The 21,521-nt window shown below is 46.7% G+C and overlaps 1 protein-coding gene and 1 non-coding gene across 5 annotated transcripts in view; both read right to left on the bottom strand.

Annotated features, from left to right (window-relative positions):
- The window catches only part of SRCAP (Snf2 related CREBBP activator protein), a 32,617-nt gene extending 14,913 nt beyond the window's left edge, over positions 1–17,704 (bottom strand). The window contains exons 1-23 of one of the 4 annotated variants that reach the window (XM_048224681.2): positions 17,388–17,704; positions 15,853–15,926; positions 14,748–15,010; positions 13,288–13,539; positions 11,624–11,809; positions 11,240–11,380; positions 10,257–10,479; positions 9,867–10,141; positions 9,150–9,240; positions 8,918–9,007; positions 8,233–8,421; positions 7,814–8,148; positions 7,533–7,710; positions 6,846–6,982; positions 6,432–6,601; positions 6,124–6,316; positions 4,435–4,571; positions 4,160–4,346; positions 2,520–2,689; positions 1,659–1,924; positions 1,154–1,441; positions 507–671; positions 43–228 (exon numbers count right to left, since the gene is read on the bottom strand). In XM_048224681.2, coding sequence (XP_048080638.1) covers positions 43–228; positions 507–671; positions 1,154–1,441; positions 1,659–1,924; positions 2,520–2,689; positions 4,160–4,346; positions 4,435–4,571; positions 6,124–6,316; positions 6,432–6,601; positions 6,846–6,982; positions 7,533–7,710; positions 7,814–8,148; positions 8,233–8,421; positions 8,918–9,007; positions 9,150–9,240; positions 9,867–10,141; positions 10,257–10,479; positions 11,240–11,380; positions 11,624–11,809; positions 13,288–13,539; positions 14,748–14,801 — 3,913 coding nt within the window. In that variant the 5' untranslated portion in view covers positions 14,802–15,010; positions 15,853–15,926; positions 17,388–17,704. Of the gene's footprint in view, positions 1–42; positions 229–506; positions 672–1,153; positions 1,442–1,658; positions 1,925–2,519; positions 2,690–4,159; positions 4,347–4,434; positions 4,572–6,123; positions 6,317–6,431; positions 6,602–6,845; positions 6,983–7,532; positions 7,711–7,813; positions 8,149–8,232; positions 8,422–8,917; positions 9,008–9,149; positions 9,241–9,866; positions 10,142–10,256; positions 10,480–11,239; positions 11,381–11,623; positions 11,810–13,287; positions 13,540–14,747; positions 15,011–15,852; positions 15,927–17,093; positions 17,363–17,387 lie in introns of those variants that run through there. The other 3 variants (XM_026515819.4, XM_057315191.1, XM_044390095.3) reach the window with 3 other exon arrangements.
- On the bottom strand, positions 9,331–9,459 carry LOC113268023 (small nucleolar RNA SNORA30/SNORA37 family). Its single transcript, XR_003320999.2, has one exon. It is a non-coding gene; the product is annotated as a small nucleolar RNA SNORA30/SNORA37 family (small nucleolar RNA).
- Positions 17,705–21,521: the final 3,817 nt, after the last annotated feature.

The following is a 21,521-nucleotide window of genomic DNA, read 5'->3' as shown; positions in this document are numbered from 1 at the left end:
GGCCAGCAAGGGCTAAGTAAGTAGGAAGGCCAGGAGCCTCACCCTGGTTAGCAGCAAGCGGAAGGCTGAGGCCAGTGGGGGCAAGGGTGGTGCTGGGGGTCGAAGAAGGCAGCACAGAGACAGGGGTGGGGCCAGGGGTCGGGGCCACGGCCTGGATGAGAGCCACATGGGCAGGCTGGCTGATGAGGTGGTGCTGCCCCCCTGCTGACACCAGGTGCACCACATTCCCTGGGTTAAGGGAAGAGAGAAAGAAAGAGAAGCAGCTATCAGCCGGAGGAGGACAGAGGCAAGGGCAAGAGGAAAAGGAAAGAATAGAGAGGGGATAACTTCTCTAGAATGACCTCATTCCTATCTTTTTCAAAAGACCCCCTCCAAACATTCCCTTTGGCCCCACCCACCAAAAGCTAGGGAAAGAAACATAAAGACTGACATCTGAAAAGAGCAACAAAAACAAAGAGACAAGGAAGAGGAGAAAAAAGGCAGGACAGGGGGTGGGTTTTACCTACTTTGCAGCGGGCGGGGCTGCCCCACAGCAAGCTGGCGCACCTGCGCACCAGTCAAAGTCAGCTTGTTGCCCTGGATCTGGAAGGTGAGAGGTTTGCTTCCCCCTGCGCTAGCCACTGGACGTTGTGCCAGTGAGGCCAACTGCCCGATGCTGACCACTTCGCCTGCTAGGAACAAAGAAGGGGCTGAATGTACACATGGATGACTCTACCACCACCTCGCCCCACAAAGCACAGGTCTCCAGCTCCTCCAATCCTCCCCCTCAATTTACCAGATTCCAATGAACTCAGCCTTTGAGCCTTTGATGTGCTGCTACCTTCCACTTATTTGCTTAGCATCTCCTTTCTATCTTCTAATGGCCTGCCACCGTACTGAGCTTATCACCACCACCAACTCCACACTGCCCTTTACCCCAAATAACTTTCTACTGCTAGGTTTACCACTATTTACTCATCTCTGGGTCATCTCCCCCACTCGCCTGAGAACTCCCTGACTTGATTATGAATTTCCAGTATACAGCAAAATACTTCACATACATCAGCCACCTAGAATTTTATACTTTCACATTCCTGAGCTTTTCTCCAGCCCTGTAGCACATAAACCTTCCTCCCATCTCAAAGCCTTCACTCCCAGACCCCTGAGAACTTACAGGGCAGGCGAGCCTGCATATCAGGAGACAAGATGAGGCGCTGCGGTGCAGGAGTAGAAGCTGGCACTGCCGTGGTGGGAGCAGTGGCCGTGGTGGTAGAGGTGGTGGTGGCAGCAGCAGAAGGGAAAGTGTAGCCTGGTGGCACTGTCAGGGGCTTCAACAGGCTGGAGGAGCCTGGAGGCGGGGCAGGGCTTAGGCGAACAGGAGCAGGTGGGGCCGGTTTCAGGGACAGGGTTGGCGTAGGAGGCCGTGAGGTCCCACTAAGGACACCCAGGGGGGATGGCAACACTGTAGACACAAAGCAAACATCTTGTCAGATACACCCTGACTAGAGCCTTAGCCTGCTCCCAGAAATCTCCACACATGCTCCCAAGCCATCAAACACACACCTCTGTCTCCAATTTAGCTCCCTCAACACTCTAATTTCATTACTTCTTCCCCAATCTGCACAATCTCCCTGAGGTAACCCCCCCCCCCCCAGCACGCTGGCCCCCTTGTAACTCACCCTGGGTCAGAGGCCCACTATTGGGCTGCAGTGGGGGCAACAAAACAGGGCCAGGAGGCCGGGATGCTGGAATAAGCGGGGGCCCAACGGGCGAGGCCGACACCATCAGTGGTGCTGGCAGCACTGGAGGGGTTGGGCCAGGGGTGGGCTGAGTGGAGAGCTCAGGGCCTGGAGGGGGTCGGACTGGGACAGGGCCCAAAGGGGTCCGTGGGCTGTTCACCACCACCACTGTCCGGCCTTCCTGCTTGGGCACTGGCTGCAGCATCCTATAAGGACAAAAACAAAAGGGTGGGTAGGGAGGGAAGGAGAATAAAGAATAGGAAAAGAGGGGCGCCTGGGTGGCACAGCGGTTAAGCGTCTGCCTTTGGCTCAGGGCGTGATCCCGGTGTTATGGGATTGAGCCCCACATCAGGCTCCTCCGCTATGATCCTGCTTCTTCCTCTCCCACTCCCCCTGCTTGTGTTCCCTCTCCCGCTGGCTGTCTCTATCTCTGTCGAATAAATAAATAAAGTCTTTAAAAAAAAAAAAAATAGGAAAAGAAAAAAATAAGGATGATGAAGCAGAAACATAACAGAGAGATTAAAAAGTAAAAGGGGTAAAGGAAAAGGACACAAAGGAGAAATAGGAAAAGAAATCCAAATAACGGAAAAGCACCAAGCAGAAAAAGGGGGAAACAAATCAGTGACAAACACAAGGGCCCCTCCCAGAACCCCCCAATTCCTCCAGTACTTTGCATCCATCCCATGTAATAAACATTCTAGCCTAGCCTCCAACTCTCTCCTTTTCACCCCAATTTCTGCTCCCAGCCAGCTGTAGCCACCTTTTCTAGGAACCCATCCCTTTATCCCTCAGCCCTGGTACCTGTTGACCTTCATCTTGACTGGTTTAGGCCGGGGTGGGGGGTCAGGAGCAGTAGCCACCTCTAGCAGTACCCGGCGGGAGAGGCGGTGCCGGGGTAGAAATGTGTCAGCCTCATATCTAGAGACACGACCCTCCAGGCCAATAAGATCAAACCGACCCATGTCTATCCGCTGGTACAAGAAGAACACAAAAGCATGGTGTCAAAGGGACCAATACGGCAATGACTTCTTGGATATGACACCAACAGCACAAGCAACAAAAGAAAAAAACTGATCAATTGGACTGCATCAAAAACTACCAACAAAGTGAAAAAACAAGCTATCAAATGGGACAAAATATTTGCAGATCATGTATCTGATAAGCGGTTAATATCCAGAACATACAAAGAACTCCTACAACTCAACAACAAAGCCACCCAATTAAAAAAATCGGGCAAATATGCCGAATAGACATTTCTTCAAAGAAAATACACAATAAGCACATGAAAAGATGCTCTATTATCACTAATCATTAGGAAAATGCAAATCAAAATCACAATGAGGTACAGCCACCTCACACCTGTTAAGATGACTATTATAATAAAACAGAAAATTCCAGGCGCTGGCAATGATGTGGAGAAATTAGAACCCTTGTGCACTGCTGGTGGGAATGTGAAATGGAGCAGCTGCTATGGAAAACACTACAGCGGTTCCTCAAAAAATCAAAAACAAAACTACCATATGATCCAGCAATTCTATGTCTGGGTATGTACCCAAAAGAATTGAAAGAAGGGACTCAAACTGGTATTCATACACCCATGTTCATTGCAGCATTGTTTATAATAGCCAGAAGGTAAAAATAACCCAAAGCGTCCATTGATGGGTAAAGAGATGAACAAAATGCCGTATATATACATGTATAAATGTGGATATATACAGATATGTAGACATACATATGAAATAGCATCACCCAAACTTAACAAGAAAGGAAATTCTGGCACACGCTACAACATGGATGAACCTGGAAGACAATCTGCTAAGTGAAATAAGCCAGTCACAAAAGGACAAATACCGTATGCTGCTATTTACGAGTACCTAGAATAGTCAAACTTAGACAAAGTAGAGTACTGGCTGCCAAGGGCTGGGGGAAAGGGGACAATGAGGAGTTATTATTTAGTGTGTGTGGTGTTTCAATTTGGAAAGATGAAAAAAGTTTTGAAAATGGATGGTGGCGGTGGTTGCACAACAATGTGAATGTATTCATGCCACTGAAACATATGGTTAAAATGATAAAATTTGTGTATTTTACCACAACAAAACCAAAAATTTGGGGGGGGGTGGCCAAAAAGAGGGAAGGAACAGGAAAACAAAATAATATTTAAGTATCACTAACATGTCAGGCACTTTAAAAAATATTAACACAATTTTCACAAACATACTGCAGATAATAGGCCTTCACAATCCCTACTTTCAAGGACAAGCAAACTTAGGGTTAGAGATCAATTAATAATTAGCTTGCCCAAAGTCACAGAGTTAGAAAACAATGAAACCAGGGAAATAGTGCTCAGTTTACAAGGAGAGAAGGATGCAAAAGGTCGGACTCCAGCCTAAAGAAAAGGATGCAGGGTTGGGGCAGGGCCAATAACCTTGGGAACAACTTACCTGGAGGGGGTGGACATCAGTGGCTCTTAGCACCAGAGAGGCGGTGCTGAAGCAGATTCCTGGGGTGATGAAGGGGGAGGTAACAGGTCGAGGGTCAAACAGGTTTGGATGATTGCAGACTTTCCGCAGCTGCATCAAAATGTTGATGACACTCATGAAATGGCCTGTGGCTAGTGTCTCCTTAGTTCTGGGAGAGAGGAAAAATAAATGGGGCATCCTGACAATCACATCTGTTCCAGTACAGGGCCCCAGGGACACCCTCGATCCTTCCTTACGTGGTCTGTGCCATGAAGTCATCATAGAGACAGCGCTGACGCTTGGAGAGCCGGCAGCGGATAACATGCTCGTATTTTTTAGGCATCTGCTTCTCAACATCCACCTTAACTCGGCGCAGCAAAAAAGGCCGCAAAACCTAAAAGCAAATAAGTAGGAGGCTGACAGGAGAACGACGGGCACGGAGCCCCAGCCTAGCCCCTCTAGCTGGGTCTTGGCCTGATGACCAGCAGAATCCTGGCTTAGACCTTCAGTAAACACTCATGAAGCCATGAAGCATGCCAGGAATCACTCACACAGAGAGGAATCAAATATAAGCCCTCCGCCCAGGACTTTACTGTCTGTTGAAGGAGATACACATAAAGATGATAATACCACTCAAGAAATGCTTAAAAAAAAAAAAAAGACACTGAGGGCAGAGCAACTAATTATGCAGAAGGGATGACTCAAATTACATTTCAGGGAGGAACTATAAATTTATAACATTGTGAAAGTTGGAAATCCAGGAGAGAAGCTGAGAACAAAAATTGTGGCAGTGACAGCAGCATAGAAAACAAAAGGCAAATCTGAAATCCCAAGAGGTAAAATCTGATAGGACAGTCTTTAAATTGAATGGAAGAAACAGAAAATAGGAATATAATGAAGGAAAGAAACGTAGCTAAAGATGACTCTGGTTTCTATTTACCAAAATAACAGCGTGACTGAACAAAACAGAAAATAGTAGGCTGTAAGACTTGAGATGTTTGGCTTAAATAGAATACATTCAAGAGAAACTCTGAATTAAAGACATCAAGTCAAATTTAAATACAGGTTAACTGATTAAGAGAGTAAAAATACAAATTGGAGAGTTTTTAAAGCCTTAACATATATAAACTGAGACAAAAGAGTAAAGATCAGAATGCTGAGAGATGTTTTTTTTTTTGTTTTTTTGTGTTTTTTTAAAGATTTATTTATTTATTTATTTGACAGAGATAGAGACAGGCAGCGAGAGAGGGAACACAAGCAGGGGGAGTGGGAGAGGAAGAAGCAGGCTCTTAGTGGAGGAGCCTGATGTGGGGCTTGATCCCATAACGCCGGGATCACGCCCTGAGCTGAAGGCAGACGCTTAACCGCTGTGCCACCCAGGTGTCCCATGAGAGATGTTACTTAGAAGCTGTGCAAAGCAGCTGAGTGTCCGACTCTTGATTTCGGTTCAGGTCATGATCTCAGGGTCGTGGGATTGAGCCCTGCATCACACTCTGCACTCACGGACGAGTCTGCATGTTCCTCTCCCTCTGCTCCTCCCCCTCCCCTTCTCTAAAATAAATTAAAAAAAAAAAAAAAAAAAAAAAAAAGCTGGACAAAGGAAGAGGAGCCAGAGAAAACAAAAGAAAAAAAAACAAGAAAAAAACAAGAGAGAATCCAAAGAAAGTTGAGGAAAGCCTGGTAAGAAGAAATCTAAGCAAGGACTGATCAGCAGTATCATTCTACTCAGAGAATAAAGACAGAAATGTCACTATTAGAAAAAAACAAGTAAAATGATGACTAAGATGAGGTCACTCAATTCAGCAATGGGTCAGTCACTAGAACACTGTCACCTGACAACTGAGTGAATTCAGCTCTGCACCAACTTCCCTCTCCCTAAAGGTTTTCTAGGTACCGCCCCTAGTTTGCCACTCCCAATACCCCTGCCAAACTGCTACAGGCCCTACCTTGTGGAGGCGTTTTACTAGACCCTCATTGTACTCTTGGCTGCCCTCAATCATGCCAGTTAGGGGATTAGAGAACCATTCTTTAAACTCGCGATGGGACTGGAAGACATGGGGCATCAAAAAATGCATCAAGGACCACAGCTCCATGAGGCTGTTCTGCAGTGGAGTTCCTGTGAGGAGCAGGCGTCTCTGGCTGCAAAGAAACAGAGGGAATTAGAGGGAGGGTGATCAGCAAGGTCCTGACCTTCTGAGCATCCTACCCTTCAGGCCAAGTTAACCCTCCCACAAATCCCCATTTCTATCTCCACCTGTTGAAGTTGAGCAGTGACTGCCAGCGCTGTGACTTGAAGTTCTTGATGTTCTGTGCCTCATCCAGAATGAGATAGCGCCAGTTCTTGCGACGGAAGGCCTGGTGGTCCTGCAGCACCAGCTTGTAAGACGTGATACACACATGGAAGGCATTGGGCTTGGTCCAGCCCTGAGGTATCAGGAGAAAGCAGCAGACGGTGCGGTGAAAAGAAAGGATAAAGAAAAGACATGCTAAGGTCCTCAAAGGACATATCAGGTATGGAGAAAAAAGAAAGTCCCAGGAGCAGAAGGCAGCAACAGAAAGGGGAAGAAAAGGAACTCCTCTGAGGAAAGGGCCTAAGAGTAAAAGAGGCATCAATGGGCGGTGGGGGTGGGGCGGGGCCGGGGGAATATCGATCACAGGGAGAGCTAACCTGCCGCTTGAGCTTCCTCTCTTTTTGGGCTCCATAGTAAGTGAGGATTTTAAAGCTGGGGCACCACCGTTTCAGCTCCATCTCCCAGTTCAGCATCACACTGGTGGGGACAATGATCAAATGGGGACCCCAGTTACCTGTTTAGCAAAAGAATGAGAGATGTACAGCATGGTGACTATAGTTAGGAATATTGGATTGCATATTTGAAAATCATTAAAAGAGGTGTTAAAAATTCTCATCAGAAGAGAAAGAAGTTTGTGTTAACTCTGTGGTAGTGGATGTTAATTAGACTTGCTGCGCTAATCATTTCACGATGTGTGCCAGTATCAGAACCTTATGCTGGGTACCAGAAACTCACAGAATGTTCTATGTCAATTATACCTCAACTTAAAAAAAACAAAATCGAAAGATTTTAGGCAGAATTTAAAAAAGAGACGGTAAGGAAATACGAACTTTGGGGCTCTGTTTTGGTTCCTCAGGTATAACCCTGACCAATCTATCCTAATGGCCCCTCCTAAGAATCCTAGCACCTACGCTGGCATCTCCATAGTTACTGACCGGAGTCAATGAAGCTACCAAAACAGTGCAAAACGGTGAGTGTTCACCATCCCGCAGCTAGTCACCATTAAACAGGCTTTGCAGGGAGCTGGCCAAGGAGACCCAAGAGGAAGGGCCCTGCCTCATTACCTTTTTCACAGGCCAAGTGGGCAAGCAGGGAGATGGTCTGGATTGTCTTGCCTAGCCCCATCTCATCAGCAAGAATACCATTAAGCTTCTTCTCATACATAGTAACCAGCCAGTCCAGCCCAATGTGTTGGTACTCCCGGAGCTGGCCCCGCAGGAGCAGGGGGATGGGTGTCTTCACCTGGTAGGGAGGAAGAGAGGTATCACAGCAGAAATGAGGCACTGGTCACTAAGAAACAAAAAAGTCAAGACAGGAGAAAGCAGAAGCTGGGGTCAGGGGTTACCTGCGTAGTGGCCAAGGTATAACCCTTGGGCTGAAGACTTTCAGCTGCCGCAGCGATGTCAGTAATTTCCTTCTTAGGGCCTAGAGTGGTGGCAGGTCCTGGGGTGGGAGGTCCACTGCCCCCATCTGCCTCACTCTGCTCTTCATCCCGGGCAAGCAAGTACTCCACCCCAAAGTCATCCTCCTCCTCCTCCTCCTCTTCCTCATCTGCTTGGCTCTGTGATCGAGACTCCTCTGACTCCTCGGACTCAGACTCCTCCGATTCTGAAGTGCCGCTTGTCTCTTCGTCCTCTGAATGCTCATCTTCCTCTTCCTCACTCTGCTCCTCAGCAGATTCTAAAGCACAAGACCAAGGCTGAGTGCGCACCATACCTACTCTTCCGTGTCTCCCCTCCGGTGTGCCCAGGACCGCACACTCACCTGACTGACTGCTACTGTCCTCTTGAGGACCCTCTTCGGCTTCTGTGGCACCCTCTGGTTCACAGTCAGAGCTGTCCGCCTCACCCTCATCTTCATCTTCATCCTCGCTAGTCCCAGAGCCCGGGGCAGAGGCGTCGGAAGCGTAGGCTCCTGCATACTGCTGCAGCAGCTCCTCCACAGACAGCTCGCCTGGACAAGAAACAACGGATGAGCTTCCGGGTGCTTCAAGGGAAAGGGGGGAAGGGGGAGGGGTGTGCGTGGTGCCAGTTCATTTTATCTAGGTTTCTACAAACACTACTGGGCTCAGGTCTGAAGGGAGACAGAAGAGCTTGCTTTCAGCAACAGCTACTAACGCCAAGCCCCACAGCCTGGGCTAGAACTGTGCACACTGCTGCCTTCCACTGGGAGGAATAATATCAAACGAAATCTCCTTTAAGGTTCAAGTCAAACATGGCCAACACCCTCTTACGTTAGCTCCACTAAGCTATCATAGCACTTTGTTCAAACTTCCACCATAACCAGTCGTCATATTCTATTTATAATTATTTGTTTACATCTGTCTTTGTCATTAGACCTGGAGTTCCTCCAAGGGGGATAAAAAGTGTCTTATTCATCTCTTTATCCCTGGCATTCTGCACAGAAAAGACAGCAAGCGGATGCTCAGTAAACGTCTGGTGAATGTCACCTTCTCGAGCCAACTCGCTCAGCTCCATGGCATGATCCACCTCCCCTTCCAACTGCTCCTCAGCTGCTATAGTATCTTCTTCATCCTCCGCTAGGAAAAAAAAAATGAAGCAAAATCAATGGGAACAGAATCAAAGGACCCAGTCCAAGCTGAAGAGAGAAGAAAGCATGAAATGTTAGGTCCAGATAATTCAAAGGGGAAGGAGCAATAGGAAAAAGAGAACAAGCCTGACCTTCATCCTCATTGGCAGTAAACTCTTCGTCATCCTCATCGGGATGCCAAGGCTGTTTGTTGCGCTGTGTGACAGAGGGTGGGGGCTTCACCTGTATGGCAAAGAAGGAAAAGGGAGAAGACCTAAGGTTAGAGCAGCAGGAGAAAGGTACAATGTTGAATACGATGTCACAGAACAGTCTCTCTGTCCCACTGAGTGACAGCTGCCACTGGCACAGTCCCAGGGCAAGGATGCAATCAAGGGTTTTCTTTCAGCACCAGCTACCAAATCCTGGCCCCACCGCCTGAAGGAGGATCTGTGAAAGTGCTAGGTAAGAAACACAGGCCCCAGCACCATCCGCACGCACTCGGACATATGAGAAAGAGACAGCTTAGGTCCAGAAAGACTTCAAGATTATCATCCCAGCTCCAAACCTACAAACCAATAGGAAGTATGGGGATCATTTCACAGAAGTGGCAAGAACCAGATTAAGTATTTTTTTCAAGGCCACACAGCAGTTAAAGAGTAGAGGACAGTACGCTCTTCCACCACAGCACCAGAAACTGCCCAGCTCAGAATGCAACTTGCCCCAAACCCAGACTCTTCCCTATCCATCCCTAAATGAAAGCCAACTGCCCTACACCAGGAAGAACTCCTGAAAACCACAACCGACCTTATACCCCAGAACTCTACCTCTGCTCCCACTCTGAGTCCTCCCTCTACCCATTCTCCCCATACCTGTAACACCTGAGAGGGCTCTTCTTCACCACCCTCTTCAGGCCCATCTCGGGTGTCACTGTCGCGAGATGAGGGGGTTCTCGAGGGGCTGGAAGGCCCTCCTAGCAGCTGAGGGGGGAGGGAACGGAGCAGCTCTTCCAATGGCAATTCTCCCTCACGTCGAAGCAGCTCAATCTCACGCCTCTGGGTCTCTGCATCATTGCCTTCCTGTTGTTCTTCAACCTCAATCGTCTCCTCATCATCCTCTTCCTCCTCTTGGGGTTGGAAGTCCCCATCTATAGCAGGAGAACAAGGTCACAAAGTCCACGGGGCCCTGCAAGCCACAGGGTGGGTTTTCAGCTCTGGAAAGGGTACACGAGGAAGAGTAACAGAGCCAAAGAGGACACACACCTTCATCGTCCAGCCGGGAAACCGGAGGTGGAGGACTAGAGGCAGCTGAGGAAGAGCCAAGGCAAGGGGAAGAGCCAGCTTTGCTGGATGCTAGCGGCTGGTTGAGGCTCTGAGATAAAAGGTCTGAGTACTTTTCAGTTTGCCCCACAATGAAGTCCAGGTGCAGGTCCAGAGCTTTTTTACGCTTTTCCTCAAGCCGGGACTGTTGCTTGAACTGCACCACCTGCCACAGCATGAAATGGACAGGTCACGAAGATAATCTTTTATTCATGTACTCTTTTACCCCACATTTAGGGAAATTTCCTCTGTACTAGCCTCTAGAGGGAAAAACTAAATGACCTTTAAAGTGCTTCTGAGGAAAGCACAAAGGGAGCACAGGAAAGAGAAGAACCAGTTTAAAAACTTCAGGCATCAGGGAAAGATTTACAAATGTATCTGGGGTTGAATCTTAGAGACTAAGAAGGTGTTCCCTAAGTGGGCATGAGGAGAAAGGCACTCCTGGCAGCAAAAAGAACATGAGTAAGTTACAAGGGATGTGCAAAAAAAGTAGTATCTGAAATAGAAAAGGAACTGGCAGGAGACAAAACTGAATATACAGACAGAAACCAGGTAGTACTTGAGAAACAAAACTTAATATACGAGAACAATTTGATTACTAAGAACTTCGATGGTATTTTAACAGGTAAATGGCCCTGAGAGGTTTAAGGAAAAGCATGCTGAATACCCTGCAGAGGACAGATTGCCTAGAGGGATCAAGAAGTCCTATTAATAATATCAAAAGCAGGACCATATTTTTCCACTGTATTTCTTTCTTCTTTACAGCACTCAATGCTACAGAGATCCAATGTACAACAGAAATGTCACTGGAGTTGCCTGAAGTTAGAATATTCACTCTCTCAAGGAGAAGTTTTGATTGTTCCTGCTACCATGCTACCCACCAAGCAAACCTAAGGCATTTCCCTTTCCCAATCCCTGATGCCTACCTTCTCCACATTGCTCCAGAACTGCCTGACGTCCTTGGCCATGGTGGAGGCGATTCGACGTAGCTTGGCCTGTTCTTCTCTACGAGCCCGTTCCTCTTTCTGCCGCTGCTCCTCATGGTGCCGGATGACCATGCGCACAACCTGTGGGAACAAGGAACCAGAGTGAAAACACTCCAAGGCCAGTCTCCTGCTCCTTCCTCAAGAGCAAAGAGAATAATCAAGTCCAAGAAATCTGGGAAGTCAGAGCTTGCCTCCTGAGACTATGGGCATTAATAAGCACCCTATACTGTTTGTTCTGTTTGGTTCCCTTCAAACCAACCCACTTATCAAGGAAAAGGAAACCTGGAAAAGAAATATGGAAGGTAGGCCCGGTTGATGACATACCTTACGGGCTACACCCCGTTTCCAACGACGCTCCTGAGCAAAGTCAGCAGACAGCCACTGCATCTCCTCACATAGATAGTCCCAGTGGCCTTTGGGGCGGGGAGGCTCGGGCACTTTAGGCAGCCTCTTCAGTGACCAGAAACCCTCCTTCCGCAGCTCAGCAATCCGAGTCTCAATCTCAGCTTCCTAACGAGGAAGAGCTACGTCAATCAAGTTACTGCACATATATGCTACCTCGTGAGCACAGCTGAATTCCTGGGCAGTGATTATATATAGGCACTGTCTGGATAGAGTGTTTTATGTGTCTTAAGTCCACATACCAATCCTGCAAGTAAGTAGGTATTATAATCTTTTCAAGTGAAGGGGGGGGAAAGATCAGAGAGATTAAGTGATTTATTTGAAATCACACAACCAGGAAATGATAAGAGCTGGGAATTAAAAATAGGTCTAATGACTCCAGACACCAGATTTCATGTTCTTTCCGTTATTTCACTCAATCTCCATGCCCCAAGAACATAGGAAAGACTAAGGAAAACATATTCCAAGGGAAGCCTCCAGAGAAGCAGGGAGTATACCCTTCCTTACAGACTGGATACAAAGGATCTTCATCACTGTCGAATTCTGCTTGAGAAAGAGTTATGTTCACGCTTAGAAATATAAAGCCCAACGTACACAATCTTATTCGTTTTTACAAAAATATTTTTATAAAAACATACATTCTGGTGAATTCTTACGTTATACATAAAAATATTAAACAACAGTTAGGATGACAAAAAGGTAACATGTTTCTACAGTAATTAAATTTCATAAGCAGAAAAGTGAAAGCATTCGAAATCAACAAAAGTGACTTAAAAACTCAAGACAACTGGGCCGCCTGGTGGCTCAGTTGGTTGAGCACTGGACTCTTGATTTCGGTTCAGGTCATGATCTCAGGGTTGTGGGATCCAGCCCCCGTCAGAACGGACTCCCTGCTTGGCTTTTCTCTCTGTCCCTGTCCCTCTGCCCCCCCCATACTTCCTCTCTAAAATAAATAAATAAATCTTTAAAAACAAACAAACTCAAGACAACTGCCCTCATTATTCTTTTCCTCTCCTGACAAAAACTAAATCAAAGGAAATAACAGCCAGAGATGACATAGGGGAACTAAATGGCCCGACGGTGAGGAAAACATGAAGAATGGCTTTCAAATGGCTTTCAAATTTAAACATGCATCAGAATGATCTGGAGTACTTTTTAAGACAGACTGCTGGGCCCCACCCTCGAGCTTTAAATGGATAGGTGGAAGAGGGGTACCAACAAACTTTCATTTTTAACAAATTTCCCAGGTGATGCCAATGCTGCTGGTCCAGGGACCACACTTACCACTGGGTAAGGCAAAAGAGGCTAGAGGATAGAAATGAGAAGCAGAAACCAGTAAATCTTAAGAGCCTTACAGTTTACAAAGCACTTTCTTGTCTATTTTCTTCTTCAACTTAGACCTCACAATGGTCTACTGTTAGACTACTACACCACCTCTACCTTACAGTAGAGGCTCCTCAAGCAACTTGCTCAAGATCGTTAAGGCAGAGCCTATACTCTAAATCCACAAGGAAGGAAATATAAAATGCTCATGGGACACAGAAGTTGAGGAAAGAAGAATCCTTATAGGCCTTCCCGGTACGTACATGCTTGGCCTGCTCTGCAATCTCAGCATGGCTCTTCTCCCACTTTGGGCCCTTGTTAGCCAGGTCAGCAGCCTGGGGTAAGCTGAGCCCCTCCAGGGGCACTGTGGCACCATCTGGGGGCCCTGGAGGTCCATCCAGAGAGGAATCTTGAGCTATATGCTGGGGGGAGATGCCGCCTGCCCCACTAGAGGCTGGGGAACTGGATGAGGCAGGGGACACAGGATTGCTGCCTGTCATGCCGTCCGACACCATCTAGAAAAACGGAAAACGACAGATAAAATGAATGCTTAGCACCACACCAGAAGTTCTCATATCATTTCATTCTACATTATAAAAAAAACCCTCCAAAGTAAATGCTCAACCTCGTTTTTATAAGCACAAATATACAGGATATTTTGATAAGGTATTCAAGATAACAGACCCAAGTTTATAGATGCTTGGCATGCAAAGAAGTTATAGCCTGACATTTACACAGTTCCTGAATTCGAGAATACCATAGCATGTAATTTCAAATGCTAACGATCCTTTCAGAACCTCAAGAATTTCACTCACATAAACAACTCCCTACTCTTCCTTCCTTTACGCAGCCAGTATGGCAGATTCACCTATTAGAATAAATGTGAGTTACCACCAAATTCAAAGAGCAACAAAGACCACCACCAAGATCACTTAAACCTCTACGTTCTTCATCTATCTTGGTAGTTTCCTTTACTAAGAAGGTGAGAAGGGAAGAGGCGTTCTAAGGCGTTAAGGGAAGAGGCGTTACTAAGAAGGTGAGAAGGGAAGAACTGTTCTCAAACACTCACCTATTACTTTACAAAGTACTGCACAACCAATATTAAGTAGAGAACAAAGTCTCACTTAAATGTGGACAGTGAGGAAATTCATAAACATCACTCCGGCACAGTAGCCTCACAGGTGTGCCACTGAAATTCCTACCTCAGTTAAATGACAAAAGACTGTATCACAAAATTCCCCAGCTGCTCAGGAAAATTATAAGTATCAAATCCATACCCATCAAAAGCCTACTCTATGCAAACCTCTATATGTCTACTCTCAAAAGCCACATTTTTTCACCTCTGGCACTGCCTTAGTATGAGAAAAGCATAAACACTACACACCATCTACAATGCTTACGTTGCTTCAATTCCTAAACAAACAACTATTCTCAAAGCTCACAGTCTTAGGAGCATGTTGGTCCAACCTCCATTTCCAACCTGGTCTAATTCAACCCTTTTCAGGTAACAAGGAGTTTCTACACTCTTAGCGATCAATATTAAATTAATGGCAAAAAGAACATAAGTATCTAAGAGGATTGATGGTCAACCTGAGCACCAGAAATTTTCTAAACACAGACAGCTAGGATCATGGAAACGTGGCTAACTTGCCACATTTCTTCTGCCTCAGAGCCAACAGCCCACAAAGCAGAAGCAGAAAAGGAACCCTTCCCACTTTCAAACCTGTGTCTGCAGGATTGGGAGCTGAGGGTGAGCAGGGGAGGGGCTGCTCTGCATGGTCCCACTCCCAGGCTCCTCTTTGGACGCCTGAAGAATGACTGGGTCGTTATCACCACTGCTGCTGGCCGAGGGGCTGGCGTCCGGCTGCAGGGCATGCTGGGAGCTGGCCTCATTCTGGGCCACCGGCCACCGGGACCCGCCTTCCAGGGCCCGGGGCCCACTAGGGCGTCCCAGCCTCCGCTCAGGTCCACCGGCCTCTGGAGCACCTAAAGTAGGGTAAAAAGAGTAAAAATGGGATTTAAAATGATAAATGAATCTAGGGGCGCCTGGGTGGCGCAGTCGTTAAGCGTCTGCCTTCGGCTCAGGGCGTGATCCCAGCGTTCCGGGTTCAAGCCCCATATCAGGCTTCTCTGCTGGGAGCCTGCTTCTTCCTCTCCCACTCCCCCTGCTTGAGTTCCCTCTCTCGCTGGCTATCTCTCTCTCTCTAATAAATAAATAAAATCTTTAAAAATAAATAAATAAATAAAATAAAATGATAAATGAATCTAAAAAAAAACACAAAAAACACAAAACACAAGAACGTTCAAGAATAAAGATAATGAACAATGATTACAGCCTATGTTTCTTGAGCTTCCACTATGTGTCATAATTTACTAAGCACCAACTTGATATGTTCTATAATCCTCACACCTATGTTGCAAGCCAGGTACTTTTCACACCTTAATAAATGTTTATTTAGTTCCTTCTATATACTAAGGATAGAGACAGAAAATATCCCTGACCTAAATGAAGCATGCATTCTAATACTTTCCCTATTTTATAAGTTAGAAAGTTAACACACAGAGACCTAAATGGCTTGTATACGGTCACACAGTCAGGAGTTGACAGAAAGACTGAAACTTAGGTAGTCTGATGCCAAAACCATGGAGAATGTGCTGCTCTCCTTGGGAGAACCAGGGTGATCAGACCTTTCTCTATCCACACGTCCAGTTTTGTTCTTGCACCACTATCATCAAACCAAAAATACTGACTTATAATGTTTCTCATTAATTATCTCAAACATCTCTCCCATTCGCATCAGTACACAAAACAGTATCTGAACCCTCACCTGTGTGAGCTGAGACCACACCCCCTGTGAAAGTCTGTACTTCCACGGTGCCGCCGTACTGAGGGGAATCAGGCCTAAAACAGAAGGGAAGGAAAACAGCCGTGAGGAACAAATCCACATTTACCAACATCTATCAAAGCCTTCTTTACAACAACTTTTGAGGCTTTTAAATATACCCAAATCAAAGGCTGAAAAGAAGAGAGTTACAGTAAAAAGAAAAGCTCACATTTCCAAAAAATAAAAGCAAATCATGTTTTGCGAAAACAGAATTCCCTAGAGACCTAAGATTCTGGCTGGAGGAGAAGCACCAAAGTGAAGCAAAAAAAAAAAAAGAAAACAAAAAACAAAAACCTTTGAAAAGCTTAAGTGTAAAAGGCTCCAACCACTGATCTGAGAGCAAATAACAAAGCAAAAAGAGCTGTCACATCCAGAAGCTCAGAAAGATGTTGGCTCTCCTTTGCAGTTAGGGTTGAAGGGAATCACAGGAGAATCCTGCCCTCCTCAGGGCAGGGCCCTGTAACTCCTATACCTGCGCCATGAGACACTTCCCCAAACACAAGAACTGCAGCAGGAGACATTAGAGGAGAAGTCAGAAATGAGAAAGACCGCTCAGCAAAGAACCGTGCCCCGGAAACAGGTGGGGTAAACCCACCAAAGGCCCGGAAGTGTTTCCCCAGTGTTTAAGGAAATTCCTTCACCACGGTGTAGCCTTCCATTCACTCCTTCCTCCGCAATAGAGTCACAGGACCCGAGCTAACCAGAATCCAAGACACCTGAACTCTTGACCCCCGGCTTCACTGCTCTCTCCCAACTCCTTCCAACAGACTGACCCGGCGTGACCCTTGACCTCTGCCCCAAGTTGCCACTAACCCTAAGATAGCCCCGCCCCCTCCTAGACTCCCACCCCACCCAACGTGCGCTACGGACTGGGGGAGGGGCCCGCGCGTGCGCGCCTGGAGGTGAAGAGAGCCGGCTGCGCGCACCGCCCGGGGGCTCCCGCCAGAGCCCAAACCCACGCACACAAGGGTCGCAGGCTGGGAAGTCTCTCATCCCTACCCGTCAGGGAGCCCCCCACCACCAGACCGCGAAGGGCTGACATAAGGGAGGGTTCGTGCCGCCAGGTCCTGGTTACTGACTGGATATGGTGGGCGCGCGCCCCGACTCCTCGTCCCACGCCCCCCTTCCTCTTCCCGCGCGCCCCTGGGGGGGGGGCTGGGGTTGGTGGGCGGGCAGGAGCGCACCTGGGTCCGTCCTCTCAGGGCTCGCTCGCTCGCTCAGGCACGCGTGCGCAGACGGGCGGGAGGGGAGAGGAGATGCGCCCGGGCCCTGTGCTGGCCGGCCTGGCCCCCCTCAGCCTGTCTCTATGGGCGCGCGCCGACAGCCTCGCGCACCGGCCCCGGGGCCCCGGCCGAAGGTGCGCGCGCAGCACCCCGGGAAGGTGGGAGGAGAGGCGGTGGCGGAAAGATGCGCGCGCAGTCACCCGTCAGGGGAGGGGGAACTGTGGAGCGTCCGCCATCTTGTCTCCCTCTCCTTACCTGCGTCCTCGGGGGCGTGCGCACCACCCCCCCTCCCGCCGAGGAGGGGGGAGGGCCCCCTCTTGGCTGCCGCCTTCGCGGCCTTTAAATTCCCCTGGGGCCCGCGGCTACTGCCACCGCCTTGCTTCCACTGCCTCCTCTCACGGCACAGAGATGCGGGCGGTGGGTGGGAAAAATGGAAGACGCTACTCTCAGCGAACCGCCGCCGCCGCTTCCGAGGCCCCACCAAAATGGCCGCCGCCGTCTCGGCCGCCACCACCACCACCAGCACCACCACCACAGCTCACTATCGCTATCGCCGGCGCGGCCCGTCCTCTCGCGAGAGACAGTAACTGGAGGTTGGGGGAACGGGGAGGCTCGCGTGAAGCGTAGGGCGCTGCCTGAAGCGCAAAGCAGGCTGGGTGATGTAGTTCCCTTGGAGATTCCGCGCTTGCCCCGCGGCAGAGCGTCTTTATCCTCCACCAGAGAAAGTGCCAGTGGAGCTGCATTGCGGCTGCCAATTCAGACCAGTCCCCCGTTTTTTAATAGATCACCCAGAGAGCTGAAGCAATTTGTCAGGTGCTTTCAGCAAGTTAGCAGTAGAGCCTGGGCCTCTGGATTCCCCACGGCAGTCCGCTTACAGAGCTGCTTCGTTTTACACAAGGGTGTGATTCCCGATAGCTGCCAAGCACCTATATGCCATTTGTTGGCCAACTTTCTAGGGTAAGAACTCCTCTGAGATGCCCTCACCCCAGAATAGAATAATAACAGTTACCTTCTACTGAGACTACTTTGTGCACTAATTCTCTCTTTTAATCCCGACAAGCTCCGTTTTACAAATGAATTGAAGCTCATAGATTAACCTGTGACAGAGCCCAAAGCCTGGATTCATAGCCAAGCAGTCTAAATCACAAGGATACACACACAAAATTTACCAAGTAAAGCCCACCCTGGGAGCCAGGTTAGGAAGCCCTGATAAAGTTCTCATTCAGCTCCTCTTCATCCACTCAGTTTAGTTCTTACCTATTTTACTCAGAGAGTTGATCCTTCTCTCAGTGTCACTGATTTGAAGATCTGTTCTTCTTACAGCAAAGATCAGAGATTGAAAACTTAAAACGTGTTCCCGTGAAACTAACATAACGTTGTATGTTAATTATACTTCAATAAGAAAATAAATATAAAAAAAGAAAAAAACTCAAATACCTAAAAGAGCTAGGAAGGTAATATAAATAAAGTGAAGAGGGTCAGGTGAGGAATGTGAGGGACTGGAGACGATATGCTCTGTCCCGCAAGAACAGCCACTGTTCAAACCACCATTCCAGTGGTCACCCTGTGGGCCAAAATACATCTAAGGGTCAAATTCAGCCACAGGTTGCCAGTTTGCTACCTCGGGCTTATGCTGGAGCCTCAAGTCATATGGAAGCGCCCAGGACAGATTGAAAATGTGGATGAACGCCCATCCATTTAGGCCCAGTTTAGTCTTTTTTTTTTCCCCATACCAAGCTTACATATTTCTGAGACCCTATCATAGAACCATACTGAGCTCCCAAGAGATCTCACATCGCTTGTCCTTCCCATAAACCTTTTCATGCTCTTTCAGCTATTCTTCCTTCAAAATTCAGCTCGAGGGCGACAACCCCCAGGTGATCTCATTTGACCACACCTAGGCTGGTTTTCATACTATTGGCTCCGATAGCCCCCTGGGTTTCATAAAGCACTGATTGCATTATATCCGGATTCATGGTCTGTCCACCCCACCCCAAAAAGTATTATTAACCCCTTGAAGATAGGAACATGGTTTATACATGAAAATCCACTAAGCCAGTCTCAGAAAGATTATTCAGGAGATTTATTAGTGTGAACTACTTAGTATTATAATACTTGGTTAAAAACAAAAATAACTGGTATTGGATTCTTGAGCTCAAACTGAAAATAAACCCCAAATCTCTCTTCTCTTTCCATGACTATCACCGTTGAGCCAGCCACCATCATCTCTTGTTTGGATTGCCCCTGACTGGGTTTCCCACATCCATTCCTGTTTCTCTTTACTCCATTCTCCACATAGCAACTGGAGTGACCTTTACATAGAAATCAGATCTTGTTGCTCTCACACTTACAACCCCCCAATGGCATCTTAATTCACTTAAATGAAACCCCATTGCGTATCATGACTTCAAGTCTCCACAGGGCAGACATGTTGAGCTGAAGAAGCCAGGCACAAGAGAACATATGACCCCATTTACATAAAGTTCAAGAGCAGGTAAAACTAATTGATGGTGTTAAAAATAAAATAACCATTGAGAGAAAGGGATTTTACCTGGGAAGAGCCACAAGGGGGATACTAGAAATGTGTATCAGGAGTTGGTAAACTATGGCCCAGAGGACAAGTCTTGTACAGCACCTGTTTTTGTACAGTCTGCAAGCTAAGAATGCTAACAAGTCTAAGAATGGTTTTTACACTTACAAATGGTTGAGGAAAAAACGAAAGAAGAAAGAAAACTCTTGTGACACATGAAAAGTAAATGTAAATCAAATTTCAGCATCTGTAACTAAAGATTTATTGAAATTCCACCATACCCGTTGATTAACATGGCACCTATGGCTGCTTTCCTATGGTACTACAGTACTAGAGCTGAGTAGTTGCAACAAAGGCCCAGGTCCACAGAGCCTAAACTATTTTCTGTCTGGTGCTTCACCAAAAATGTCTGCTGACCGCCATTCTCTATCTTGATCTGGACGAGGTCATTTTCATGGGTATATACGGATATAAACATTCACTGAGCTGTGTACTTAAAATGTGTATACTTTGTGTACCTCAAAGCAAAGATTTTTACTTAAATTTTAAAAATAAATATCCTACAGGATATGACCCATGTGTACTTTTTTTTTTAAACTTCATTTATCCCTTGTTCGCTATACTGAAGCCACCATGCCCTTCTCCAAACCATCCGTCAAGTTCATTTCTGCTTCCAGAGCCTTCATTTTTGTTGTTTCCTCTGAAAGTTTTTCCTCATGGCTAGCTCTCCCTTTTCATGAAGGTCTTAGTTCAAATGTTGCCTCCCCAGAGAAGTTCCTTGACATTAAAGAACCCTTTTGCTGCCAGTCACTCCCTATTACTTGCTTTCTTCACAACACTTACTTGAAATTACTAATTTATTTGTATGCTTGTTTATTGTATGCTCCCCTCAGCTCTAAAGGATAAGCTCCCTGAGAGCAGGGACATTGTCACAGGGACTACAGTACTCTAGATAATTACTGAATGATGAAAACCATTTCAAACAACCCTGTGAAAAGGAGATTGTTCCATTTGACAAATGAAATTTCAGTTGAATGAAAAGTGAGTGATGAAAACTGAATATTGGCAAGATGTCCATTCTTCCCTACTTGATCTATAGATTCAGTGCGATCCAAATAAAAATCCCAGCAAGTTATTTTATGAATATGAACAAACTGATTCGGAAGTTTATACTGAGAGGCAGAAGAGCCAGAATAGCCAAGATATTATTGAAGGAGAACGAAATTGGAAGACTGATACTACCTGACTTCAAGACTTACTGTAAAGCTGCAGTAATCAAGACAGCGTGATATTGGCAAAAGAATAGACAAAGAGATCAATGGAACAAATAGACCAATGGAGAGGCCAGAAGTAGACCCACATTGATATGGTCAACTGATTTTGACAAAGGAGCAAAGGTAATACAATGGAGCAAAAATACTCTTTTCAACAAGTGGAGCTAGAACAACTGCACAAGCACAAGCAAAAATATTAATCTAGACACAGACCTTACACCCTTCACAAAAATTAACTCAAAATGGATCACAGACCTAGATGTAAAGAACAAAACTGTGTAACACCCAGAAGACAACATAGGAGAAAACCAGATGACCTTGATCGTGATATTGATGCCCTTTTAGAAACAATACCAAAAGGATGATCCATATAAGAAATAATTTGTAATCTGGATTTCATGAATATTAAAAACTTCTCAGTGAAAGACAATGTGAAGAGAATGAGAAGACAAGCCACAGATCGGGAGAGAACATTTACAAAAGGCATCTGATAAAGGACTTATTCAAAATATTCAAAGAATTCTTAAAACTCAATAAGAAAACGCCTTGATTAAAAAATGGGCCAAAGACCTTAGCAAACACCTC

The sequence above is a fragment of the Ursus arctos genome, unplaced genomic scaffold, assembly GCF_023065955.2.
Source record: "Ursus arctos isolate Adak ecotype North America unplaced genomic scaffold, UrsArc2.0 scaffold_2, whole genome shotgun sequence".
Classification (NCBI taxonomy): domain Eukaryota; kingdom Metazoa; phylum Chordata; class Mammalia; order Carnivora; family Ursidae; genus Ursus; species Ursus arctos.
This window is presented reverse-complemented; position numbering and strand designations above follow the sequence as displayed.